At 37.7% G+C, this 12,715-nt stretch overlaps 3 protein-coding genes across 3 annotated transcripts; all 3 read left to right on the plus strand.

Annotated features, from left to right (window-relative positions):
• The first annotated feature begins 3,151 nt into the window (after positions 1 to 3,151).
• Positions 3,152 to 3,781, plus strand: LOC138875328 (uncharacterized). The gene has a single exon (XM_070154153.1). It carries the CDS (start codon positions 3,152 to 3,154, stop codon positions 3,779 to 3,781), a length of 630 nt encoding a protein of 209 aa, XP_070010254.1.
• Positions 3,782 to 4,994: 1,213 nt separating this feature from the next.
• Positions 4,995 to 9,110, plus strand: LOC104227524 (28 kDa ribonucleoprotein, chloroplastic). Its single transcript, XM_009779780.2, has 4 exons — positions 4,995 to 5,412; positions 5,504 to 5,602; positions 6,610 to 6,903; positions 8,734 to 9,110. The coding sequence occupies exons 1-4, from the start codon at positions 5,047 to 5,049 to the stop codon at positions 8,836 to 8,838; spliced, it is 864 nt and encodes a 287-aa protein (XP_009778082.1). The 5' UTR covers positions 4,995 to 5,046; the 3' UTR covers positions 8,839 to 9,110.
• Positions 9,111 to 11,095: 1,985 nt separating this feature from the next.
• Positions 11,096 to 12,345, plus strand: LOC104227523 (RING-H2 finger protein ATL52-like). The gene has a single exon (XM_009779779.2). It carries the CDS (start codon positions 11,199 to 11,201, stop codon positions 12,237 to 12,239), a length of 1,041 nt encoding a protein of 346 aa, XP_009778081.1. The 5' UTR covers positions 11,096 to 11,198; the 3' UTR covers positions 12,240 to 12,345.
• The last annotated feature ends 370 nt before the right edge of the window (positions 12,346 to 12,715 follow it).

The following is a 12,715-nucleotide window of genomic DNA, read 5'->3' on the forward strand; positions in this document are numbered from 1 at the left end:
TTGGAGCTAAATTGAAGCACGAAAAGTCCCTAGGAGATGAGTACGTGGGAAGACGAGAGAAAGAAGAGATGAAATGAAGACCTGGACTAGCACGGCCACTAGCGCGAGCGCGCTAGCTAAGAAAGTCGAGGCAGAATGATAGGCCATATGCGCGGTCATTAGCGCGACCGCGCTAGCCAAGTTCCGGAAAATTAAATTTCAGGGGTAAACTTGGAAGTTCGGGGGTAAATACACCTAACCTATAGAAGGTCTAGCTCTCCCAAGGAATCATTAGGAAGGTTTTCATAGATTAGTTCAAGGCAAGGAGAGGCAAGAGGCAAGGAGGATAATTCATCATCGAGCTCTTCCTTTTGTTTTTACAATTTGTGATGAATTTGAATATTGTTATGATGAACACTAGTATGAGTAGCTAAATATTTAGTCTAAGGTTTTGATGGAACCTATTGAAGGATGAACTTCTTGTTATGTTAATATTGTTTGCCCAGTTTAATCTCTATTTGTTCAACTATATTCTTATTGTAGTTAATTGATAGGATCCTCAATTAGTTGTGCCTATTTAGTGTACATAACTCGGGAGAGAGTGCATATTTAGGTAATTGTTGAACAACACCACTTCCAAAGTATATGAGGGATCAATAATCGAGGGTTTAAAGGTGAGATTAGGGATAATGAAGCCTTGGGTGCAATCTAAGGTGAGCTGTAATAAACAAAGTCAACTAGCATAACTCTGGAGAGTACATCTAGTAAATTATCATGACTACTCGGGAGAGATTTACGGTAATAAGAGTGCTCATGATTAATAGAGACGATTAGGCAATTCTATGTAAAGCATAACCGGAAGGGATTCCATCAAAAGGGGAAATCATAACCTTAGAACCTTCTCTTAATTGTTTACAACTACATCATAGTTAGTTTTCAGTTGCTTATTTAGATTCATTCTTAGTTAGTAGAAACATCCTTAATTATTATTCAGAACATTTGGGAAGTTGATTCCGTAGAATTTAGTAAGTTTAACGATGGTAATTGATAGGTTAATTCCTTGTGGATTCGACTCTGGGCTAAATACTTAGATTATATTTGCAACGTCTGCGTGTCCTTTTTATAAGGCATAGTTGGGCGTGATCAAATTTTGGCGCCGTTGCCGGGGAATTTATGGTGTTATCAATAACAATTGAAAGAAGTACAAAAATTCTTAGTGTAGTCAGTTTTCTCTATACCCAATCTATACATCGAAATTTTAACGTTTGTTGACTTGGGTGTACAGGTGCATGCCTAGAAACTCATCGAGAACTGGTGAAGTATTTAAAGCATTATCAGATCCCGAAAAAGTTTTCAAGGCCTTCAATCGGGCCAACCGGAAAAACAAACAACAACAAACAACTGAACAATTCAAACCAGACATGGGGGATCACATAGTAGACCTAGCTGTACCGATAGCGCCAGTGACACCTCTTGTGCCAAAGGCTGCGCTATATGACTGGGCACAACCCACAACAGAGAACTTGACCACAACAATTTTAGTCCCGCAAATACAGGCTGAATCGTTTCAAATCACAAACAACATGTTGCACTTGTTGCAAAACAAGGGACTATTTTTAGGGTCACAAATCGAAGATCCTCAACAGCACCTGAAAATCTTCCTGTCAATCTGCAAAACTCAGAGGAAGCCCAACGTAACTCAGGAGGCAATCAAGCTGTTATTGTTTCCATTCTCAGTGACAGGAGCTGCACAGACTTGGCTAAACTCACTTCCCAACAATTCCATAACAACTTGGGAGGAGTTAGTCAAGCAATGTGTAAACAACTTTCATCCACCGAACAAGACTGCCCAACAAATTGATGAAATCTTGAGTTTCAAACAGAGACCAATGGAGACACTGCAAGAAATATGGGAACGATTCAAAGGGATGTTGGTTATATGTCCGCACCACGGGATTTCCAGATCAGATGTTGGGGCAGCGGTTTTACATGGGTTTGGCAGATGGCGTGAAGGGTAATGTTGATGCTTCAGCTGGTGGAGAATTTTTGAGCAAAACATGGAGAGAAAGCCAGAGTTTGCTTGATAAGATGGCACAGAATTCGGGATGGACAACCAAGAATGCACCTATCACTCAAGTGGTTCACTCAGTGCCCTTAGATCCATCCAACACTCTTGCTAAAAATATGGCCACCTTAATGACACAGAAAAGTATACTCACCAAAAAGGTGGAAGAGTCGGGGTAGAAGCAGCAGGTACACATTGTTGATACTACCAATGGGGGCTTATGCACATCTTGCATTAATCAGCCAATTGGTAACCAGTGGAATGTAGAACATGATCATCATCACTACCTTGAGGACATGAATTATGTGTCTAATTATGGAGGCCAGAGACAGGGTGGTAAGAATTGGGGCTAGCAAAATCAGCAGTACAGGCCAGTCCAGCCACAGTTTAACAATGGAAATATGGGAGGTATGAGACCTCCTAATAATATGACACCTTATCCAAGGCCACAGGTATATAATAATCAAAATCAAACAGCAAGGGTATCATCCTCCTCAGCAGCAGTATGGTGGACGACAGGAAGATGGGTTTGCTAGACTTGAGGCAATGATGCGGCAGGTTATTGGGTCAAATGCAAAAATTAGTGAAAGAGTAGATGCATATGATTCAACTATTAAGAATAATGAAATGCAGATGGGCCAGATTTTAATGTCTTTGAATAATCGTCCTCATGGGACATTACCTGTAGACACTCAAATAAATCCAAAAAATCAAGGTCCGAAGCAGCTGATGACAGTGAGTCTACGGAATGACAGAGATTTAGACGTGGAGCAAGAGAGAGCTCGAGAAAGCAGACAGGCTGAGACACTTGTACCAGTTCCCATTGAGCTAGATGATTCAATGAAATTGATAGAGGTGATAGTACAACCTACCCAGGAAGAACCTAACACCCAGAATAAAGCTGAGAGAGAAGCTGAAACAGCCCGGGAACCAATAGTTGAGGTGGTGTCTGACAAATAAAGTACCCAAATCATTGGGAAGAAGAAACATCCAACACCATTCCCACAGAGGCTGGCCAAGTACCAAAAAGAGGAACAATACAAGAAATTCTTGGAGATGTTGAAACAAATCCAGGTAAATATTCCATTGATTGATGCCTTGAACGAGATGCCTGGTTATGCAAAAATGATGAAGGACTTGATGTCCCGAAAATTCGATTTTCAAGATTTGGCCACAGTAATTCTTACTCAGACCTGCAGTGCGGTAGTGACTAGACCAATTGCTGAGAAGCTGTCTGACCCAGGGAGTTTCACAATTCCCTGCACCATTAGTAATTTTGCTTTTGCCAAGGCGCTTTGTGATCTAGGGGCCAACATAAATCTTATGCCCCTGGCGATTTATAAGAGGATGGGGATTGGAAGAGCTAGACCCACTTCTATGTTGTTGCAGCTGGCGGACAGGACCATAAAAAGACCCTCTGGTATCTTGGATGATGTGTTGATTCAGGTAGGGAAATTTGTGTTCCCTGCAGATTTTGTGATCCTAGACTGCAAGGTGGATGAAGAAATTTCCATAATTTTGGAAAGGCCGTTCTTGGCCACTGGGAGAGCTCTCATTGATTGTGAGATTGGGGAGCTCAAGATGAGATTGAACGATGAAGAGATAATATTCAATGTGCAAAAATCTATGAGACGACCAAGTGAATTCGTCAATTGCTCTATTATTGTTGCCGTGGATGTAATCGTAGAAACTAATGATGAGATGCTGACTATTGAGGACCTCTTGCTGCGTGTATGATGAATTTGTATGAGGTGAATGGAGAAGAACTGGCAGAATGGGTGTTGGCGTTAGAGGGCAGAGGGTTCTGGGATAGAACTCTTGAATTTGAGCCCTTGCACTTAGAAAATAGAGAAACTCCTCTGGCCAAGACATCTATTGAAGAACCACCAAAGCTGGAATTGAAGCCACTGCCCGCCCATCTCAGGTATGAGTTCCTTGGATCTAACTCCACATTACCTATTATTATCTCATCTAGTTTGTTAGATGTGCAGGCACAACAACTCTTGCAGGTACTCAAGGAGTGTAAGACTGCTATTGGGTGGACCATGACAGACATTAAGGGGATCAACCCCGCCTATTGTATGCATAAAATTCTACTGGAAGAGGGACACAAACCTTCCAGGGAACACCAAAGAAGGCTGAACCCCAACATGAAGGAAGCGGTGAAGAAAAAAGTGATAAAGTGGTTAGATGCGGGAATCATTTTCCCAATCTCTAACAGCAGCTGGGTTAGCCCGGTGCAATGTGTGCCTAAGAAGGATGGCATGACGATAATAAAAAACGATAACAATGAACTGATCTCAATACGAACCGTCACAGGCTGGAGAATCTGCATGGACTACAGAAAGTTAAATCTAGCCACCCGGAAAGACCACTTTCCACTTTCCTTCATTGATTAAATGCTAGACAAATTGGCAGGGAGGTCACACTTCTGTTTTCTGGATGGGTACCCAGGGTACAATCAAATCTCCATTGCACCAGAGGACAGAGAGAAGACCTCCTTCACTTGCCCATATGTCATTTATGCTTTTCGGAGGATGCCCTTTGGCCTATGCAATGCACCCGCCACATTCCAAAGGTGCATGATGACCATATTCACTGACATGGTAGAAGATATAATAGAGATATTCATGGATGATTTCTCAGTGGTTGGAAACTCATTCGAGGAGTGCCTTAGAAACTTGACTCGTGTGTTGAAATGGTGTATTAAGACTAACCTGGTTCTTAATTGGGAGAAGTGTCATTTCATAGTACAAGAGGGCATAGTCTTGGAATACCGAGTATCAAGTAAAGGAATTGAAGTGGATCGCGCTAAAGTAGATGTGATAGCAAAACTGCCCCTCCAACTTCAGTCAATTTTGATACTGTAGAGAAATTTAATTAAAAATAAACATGAAGAAAAAGGTGGAGAAAAGGATTAAATGACCAACATAACCTTGCAATATCTTTTGAGACCCTTCCCTTAGCTCGAAACTGGTGTTACACAGACGAGCAAACAAACAATGGCTGCAATTGAAGTAGTGGCGTCCTCTATTTTCTCTTCTCCCCCTTCTTCTTCCTCTTCTTCTTATCTCAAATTCCCTTTGTTTCCCAATTCAGTTAGACTTGAAAACTCCACCCATTACCCAAATGTTTCTCTCAAATCCCTTCTCTGGCCCCTCCCTCTTCCTTCAAGAAACCAATGGTCCCACCAACTTCACTGCTCAACAGTTGAGGAAGTAGCAGTACAAGAAAAAGAAGAAAAAACAGAGAAAATCCAAAGAAGTAATCAAAGAAGAAAGCTTTTTGTACTAAACTTACCATGGTCTTTGACTGTTCCTGATATCAAGACTCTCTTTGCTGAATCTGGAATTGTTGAGGATGTTGAGGTAACAAAAAAAGAAACAAATTTGTGTATGTTTATCTGGTTGCTGAATAAAAGGTGCTAACTTTTTTACCCGTTGGGTGTTGAATTAGTAGATTATAAAGACCAAAGATGGGAAGAATAGAGGCTTTGCCTTTGTGACTATGTCTTCTGGGGAAGAAGCTCAGGCTGCAATTGACAAATTGGATTCTTATGTATGTTTTTTCATATTCTGCCTTTTATTTCCTGTTATGGGATAAGCAAAATTACATGTTGATAATGAACTCGTTTGTGTAGATCATTTAATTCTTCTAGAAAATAGTTTTGAAGTATAATGGCGGTTCGTTTGTCGTTAGCATTTGTTTATGTATGTTTCTGAGGTCAGTGTAACAGTAATATTCGTGTGAGATTATCTTCGTGGTGGAAGATTTTCTCAAGAATTAATTTTTGTGGGTGAGAGGAATGGCAAGATGTCTACCAAAGGATAATGCAGAAACATGAGGTACATTGTGTTAAAAAATTAAGTGATGGTTTCTGGTAAACATTGAGAAATACTGAATGGATTCAGGGGTTGATTTGATTAATTACCTGTTTAATGCTGCTTAAGCTAAACTACTTGTTTGGACTTTTTAAGTAAGTATAAAGATTTGTGCAATATGCTGTGCTCTTTTGCGCAGGTTGTTTAGAATGTAAATTGGTGAATTGGTAAATGGACAAACACTCTCGAAGAATTAAAGATCATAATGTGTTTTACCTAAAGAAATGGAGGGATTAATAATTCGGACATGATGTTAATGTCTTTCTAATGATTGTTGGTATGTCTGAGAGAAAAGAAGATATGTCAATACATCTTTCTTTCACCTGCGTAATGTTCTATCTTTTGGGTTTTAATAACTTGTATCTCACTAACACCTAAAAGTTACTAACAGAAGCTAATTGGTAGAACTATGGATGTGGTGACTTCTGTGTCTGAGGATTGAGATACGCTTTTTATGTTAGGACTACATGCATCCTAGCTGTTAAGCAAGAAAAAAATAGTTTTAGATTCTTCCTTTTTGTTGTCTTAAGGGGTTACTCTTTTCATAATGGAACCTCCTGCTTTCATTTAATGTAAAAGACTCCTTTATTAGCTTTATTGACACTTCTTTGCGTTATTGTTTTCGTTTTACCTTTTTCTTGTTTGTTTCTTCACTTTTCTTTGTCCATGGTTATGGTGGTACAGGAATTATTAGGAAGGATCATAAGGGTAGAATTCGCGAAGCGATTTAAGAAACCTGCAGGAGCTCCTCCTCCTTCAACTCCTCCTCGAGGGGAAACACGGCATAAACTTTATGTTTCTAATCTTGCATGGAAAGTGAGGTCTACCCATCTGAGAGACTTCTTCTCGACAAACCACAATCCGGTCTCAGTTAGGGTTGTCTTTGACAATGCTTCAGGAAGAGCTGCTGGGTATGGTTTCGTATCATTTGACACAAAAGAAGAAGCAGAGGCTGCACTATCTGCTTACGATGGAAAGGTATGCATAAAGAAAATATATTCCCTTCATAGCTTGGGTTCTTATTCCAGAATACTCCTTGGATCTTATTGGTTGCCATTCTTTATTGCATTACTCTGCTTTCAACATTATTGGGGAGTATCATTTCAACTAGTTGAATTCTTAAAATAAATTACACAACCTGTTCAAATGTTAATTGAAATTTGTCAGTGACTTCGTTGAAACTGGGACTTACTCTCAGAACCTTGCTGTACGCTTGAGCGCTAAAGAGTTGGTCATAGTGCTAAATCTCATAAGATATGGTTAAAATCTGATTCTATAAATTCATCTGCATGTAGAAAACAATGTAGTCAAAAGTTTGGGTCTTTAAAATTCCGCTCGCTGTTTTAAAATGCATTGGTGCAGAGCGAGATGTTTTTCCTACCATGGATCAGGGCGTTAGCCCCAAGGCACATGGTAATATCGTGCAAGTAAATTGTCAAATACTAAAAAGAAATTTTAAACGAAAATTACTTGGGTTGTATTGTCGAGCAATCAAGGTACAAAGTGTCTGTGGGTGGATAGCTTAATACTGGTTCTCTAAGTAATTTCAAGTAGCGTAGTTTCTTTGGAAACATGTTACTAAATTGTGTGGCATTACTAAAAATATTGGATCATGTAACCAAATATTAAGTTTTACATCATTTAAATTCAAAATATTATTTAAGGGTGATTGATATTAAGGAAAACACATTTTCCAGAAAATATTTTCCAATTCCCATGTTTTGTTAGCTTAAATGTTTTAAAAAACATTTTCCTCGTGAACTCATTTTTCTCCAATTGGAGGAAAATATCTCATCCATCCACCACCGACCCCGCACCCGCACTCTGAATAGAAATATTATTTAGAGTACTTTTTTCATGTCGTAGATAAAGTACTATTTTTTCATCTCAACAAAATGAGTATTTTCTTTTCATGATGTAGAAAAAGTATTTTCTTTCATTTCAACAAAATAAGTACTTTCTTATCATGATGTAGAAAAAATACTCTCATTTTCAAAATGAGTACTTTCTTTCATGTTGTAGAAAAAGTATTTTATTTCAACAAAATGAGTACTTCCTTTTCATGTTGTGGAAAGAGTACTTTTGTTTTTAGTTATGGAGCTCAAATTTCAATGTTGTTCTTGTGTGAAAAAGTAAAGCAGCACATTAGTTCCTTGGGGTTTCTGTGCATTTTTAAAAGAAATAATTAAATTCTTCATACCAAACACACCCTAAGTTAAAAGGTAGATATTTTCTTAATATGGAATATAGTTTTGTGATTATTTATAGGCAAATGTGATGTCAAATTTGGTAATTCTGATGATGATTTCAAGCACTTACCAAAAAGTGCTTTTGTTTAGGTGTCTCATTTTGTTTAAGCATGATTATTAGGTGACACTTGATGACCTATCAAAAAAAGTTAAGGTGAAACTTAGATGTTTCATTTTGTTCAAGTGAAAGTGGATCCCATTAGTGGCAACAATACAAGTATTAAGGACGAGGAAGCAGTTTCTTTTGGAGTTGTATTAACATAAATTCTCTTTAGATATTTGGTGGAAGAATTGCAAAATTTGAGATTTTTTATTTTTCTTAGGACATGAATGTTTCAAATGCTTCAGTCAGTATCTTGAAAATATTAGAATTGCCCACGGCTATTAATCTAGATTTTCCACTGTTTCCATCTGTGGCTCGTTGGGAATTCCCTTCCATTAGTTAGATGTGAACATAATGGAACATAAGTATGGTAATTGATTCCTTGTAAGAAAGACGTGTATGTGCAGAAGCGTAGCAGACGTTGATATATGTTCACATCTCAATCTAAAAATGCAGGAACTGATGGGCCGACCAATTCGCTTGAAATTCAGTGAAAAGGATGCAGATGGATTTGAAAACAAGGAAGAACCGTCGACTCACGAAAGTCCTGAAGAGCCATAGATCATATGCAAACTCTTTGACTCCATTGATTGCACTTCTATGTGGATCATCGAGGTCCTCTTTAATTCTTCTCCTTATGCACATAATTGATGATTGTCACATGATAACCATAGTTTTTGTAGACTCCAAATCTTCTTTGTTTGACATGTTCGTTTGGTCATACTTTTATTACCTTTTATCTTGTTTCCTAGTTTGTCGATTTCTGACATATCTCTGATGTTTATGCTATCATTGGTCAATCGTCAGAAAAAAAGAAGATTTTAACAACTGTATATGCTTTTCTCATACAAAATACACCCTTTACAGGAGTTTCACACAGTTTTTTCATATTCTCATCTGCTTAATGAGAGTATCCTCACCAAATATTTATATTAATCATGTCACAAATGAGAGGCCCACCATCAAATCCTGAAAAGGTAAACTCTGAGCAGAACTGGAAACATTGAGGATAATCTGCGATCATGTTATCTTGGAGGTTCTCCGTGATTAATGATTGTCCCGGTAAGTTAATACGTGTCGGATACAAGAGAGTTGTTTTTGCTGGTCTTGTCAAACTCTCAAGTCTCACCCTCCATTCTGTTGTCTTATGAGTATGTTTATTGCAATTATACAAGGAGATATTCAGCAGCATATGCAATGAGTGTAATGTTTGTCTCACTTATGACTTCTTGAAATAGAAGTTTTGCCCTCCTCTATGGAAAAGTATTAACCCTGTTTACATTGTGTATCCCATGCCTACCCCCCTATAAAGTATCTAAAGGGAAATACTTGCCCAATTAATTTATTTAGAAAAATGGTCTAGGGAGAAAGCAAAGGATAACGCCAATATGTCTTTCTCTTGGTGTATAGACAAGTTGCAAGAAAAGGAAAATATAGGTTCGATTTATCTTCTTGGATGTCCTTGATATTTAGGGAATTACATTTATCATCACATTCTAAAGCATGAATTTCAGTGAAAAGTCAAAGGAATTCTTCAAAGGCATTGGTTTGAGTTTGTTAAATTAGGATCATCTTCTTCTTTTGCAAACTCCACTGGCACTTTGGAAAGGAAAATGAGAAACCAAACGAATATTGGTTATTGACCTGCGACTGAGGAAGCTATTTGGGAGGACCGAAAGTAAAAGATAAGTATTTGTTGATGCAAAAACGTATGTAGAGATTTACATATATACCTAAATGGATTTAAAATATGAAAAAAAAAAGAAGTAAAAGAGGAGTAGGAATTTTTTGGGTTTTACATTTTGGAAAAGCTATATAATTGACTATACTTGAATTCTTTCACCCACATGATCCAGGAAAGCTACCTCATTGACTGGTAAAATGTCTGTTTATATTATCTTCACTCCTTTAGTTTTTGTCTCTTAATTTACTCCATTACATGTTCCCTATCTACTCCCAGCATTTAGATCAATATTTTGAAACAGACATAAAACGCCAAAAATAACTAACATCAAACTTCTAAAAAGTAGTGTTTGTTTCAAAAACTCGAAGGACAAAAGATTATCAAGAACCAAAGGGAGAATATATACTTTTCTCAAGTGGCTATAGCCAAGATTCCCATTTCCCATATCAATGTCTCAAAGATAACGAGGAATACTTTTGGTCGATTTTATATGTTTGGTCTACTCTAATTGTGCTTACTTTGGGTACTCAATAAGTTAATGAAATAATTAAAAACTAACACATCTTACATAGGATCGTTTAGATCTAATTTAGTGGCTAGTATAACAAGATTTCTTTACTTTCTTGGTGGATCTGCTTAAGGATGAAGATACTTGGAAGGTCAACTAGTTTTCGTAATATAAAAAAACACAGAATTTCATGTAATATAATATTCTATATAATGTTTTGAGTTAATTCAAAGTGGCTTAAGCCATAATTAAAGCATTGATTACTTTGATGAATAATCAATCAACATGACCAATCTTAGTCAACAAGCCACTATATCCAAATAAAACAAGTTAAAGAAGGAATAGAGACAAAAGAAGAACAAAGGAAAAGAGAAACAAAACCAAAGAAGAAAAAAAAAGGTAAATGCCTATCAACTTCCTCCCTGGTTTATTATTCTCTTTACTTTTCATCTAACTGCTTTATCTCTGCCCCCCCCCCCCTCTTTCACCTTCACCCTTCAATGCAACACTCATATTTTCTTTCTGTTTCATTCTTCCATTGCTCTTCACTTCCTTCTATCTTATCTCAGTATAGTAGGGACACTCCTCACTTAAATTCTTCTCATTTCTCTTCCTTTTCTGTTTTCTGCCCACTTCTCCAATTTAGTTGTTTACTGTCCTTGAAAGTGTGATGGTAAGTATTTTGTGCCAAAACTTCTTTTTCTTGTCTCTGTTTCTTGAGTTTGACAAATGGTGCCTGTAAATAATTCAAGAGCATATATGAGCACAAGGGATTGTTCTCAAGGATTTTGCAGTTCATACTGCCCACAGTGGTGTTATATAATCTTCCCACCTCCACCTCCATTTGATGACTTCCCTGATGATGATGATGATTCTGGTCCAAATTTCTCTCCTCTAATTATCGGCATCATCGGAATTCTTGCCAGTGCTTTCCTTCTAGTTAGCTACTATGTCATAATGTCAAAGTGCTGTGGGCACAGAAATGCTTTTAGAAGAAGGGATGAGGATCATCTTAATGATTCAGAATTGGAAGAGAATCAAGACCCTTCAAATCTTGAGGCATGGCATGTGAATACGACAGGTTTAGACGAATCCCTGATCAAGTCGATTACAGTGTTGAAGTACAAGAAAGGAGGTGGATTAGCAGAGGGAACGGATTGTTCTGTATGTCTGAGTGAATTTCAAGAAGATGAAAGCGTTAAACTTTTACTAAAATGCAGCCATGCTTTTCATGTTACGTGCATTGATACATGGCTTAAATCTCACTCCAATTGCCCTTTATGTCGTGCTACTATAGTGTTTGTAAATGCTTCACCACCTCCTTTAGTTATTGAAGTTATCGAAGCTCCACTGATTAACGAAAGAACCTTCCGAATCCAACCTCAAAACGACATAGAAATGGGGGTCAGAGAGGAGGATGTAGAAGTTGCAGAAAGTAGAGTTCTCAAGAGCCTAATAACAGAAAATATGAATGCACAAATTAGAAGACCAGTATCAATGGATCAAGTGTCGCGAGGTGTTTTATCTATAGCTGATATACTAAAGTTTGATCACGACGAAGATTGTCAAATGGGAGATTGCCGGTTTCATGAGAGAGATGTTGGAACATCAAAACAAGAAGTAGGGGAAGAAGTAAGCAGTAGTGAGAATAGAAACAGCACACTACCACATTGTGTGTCAAATCCCATGGCTATGAAGAGATCTTTTTCCAGTGGGAGATTCATGTTCCCTAAACGTGCAACAGGACAGAACATGATCATTCCTTTGTGAGATTCTTGACAAATTTTATGCCAAGATTATGCATTTATGCCCTTAGATAAAGAGATCATAAAACTCTTGGTGATTTCTTTCCATCTTGGTGGACAGAATTGCTTGATATCCGTACTAGTATGAGGTAGCAGGTACCTGATGAACAGGTGCGGTCAAGCTGACAAACACCTGCCTTTGTTAAAAAAAAAAAGAATTTAAAGGAGTTCATATAAAGAAAAAAGTTTGAAAAGGTTTTTGCTCCATGTAGTTGAGGTTTTAGATGTTGTCAGCTCGTCTTCTATATGTTTCCTTTGAGTTCATTTGTCCACATCAAATTAATGCAAAAACAGGTTCATATATGATGTATCACTTTACTATGATAAGATTTGATTGTTCTTAAATGTTATAGGTTTTTTATATCTTAAATGTTGTAGTGTTCAATACTCTTTTTGTCTCTCATCAAGGTTCCTTACTCGCCCACACGATCCTCTTTCTTT

Source organism: Nicotiana sylvestris, chromosome 8 (genome assembly GCF_000393655.2).
Source record: "Nicotiana sylvestris chromosome 8, ASM39365v2, whole genome shotgun sequence".
Taxonomy (NCBI): Eukaryota; Viridiplantae; Streptophyta; class Magnoliopsida; order Solanales; family Solanaceae; genus Nicotiana; species Nicotiana sylvestris.

Bases quoted from the DNA above. Each gene is read 5' to 3' on its own strand.
- LOC104227524 (XM_009779780.2), top strand. From the start codon at position 5,047: ATGGCTGCAATTGAAGTAGTGGCGTCCTCTATTTTCTCTTCTCCCCCT. The intron at 5,413-5,503 runs GTAACAAAAAAA...TTGAATTAGTAG, and splicing joins GAATTGTTGAGGATGTTGAG to ATTATAAAGACCAAAGATGG. The intron at 6,904-8,733 runs GTATGCATAAAG...CTAAAAATGCAG, and splicing joins TATCTGCTTACGATGGAAAG to GAACTGATGGGCCGACCAAT.
- LOC138875328 (XM_070154153.1), top strand. From the start codon at position 3,152: ATGCCTGGTTATGCAAAAATGATGAAGGACTTGATGTCCCGAAAATTC.
- LOC104227523 (XM_009779779.2), top strand. From the start codon at position 11,199: ATGGTGCCTGTAAATAATTCAAGAGCATATATGAGCACAAGGGATTGT.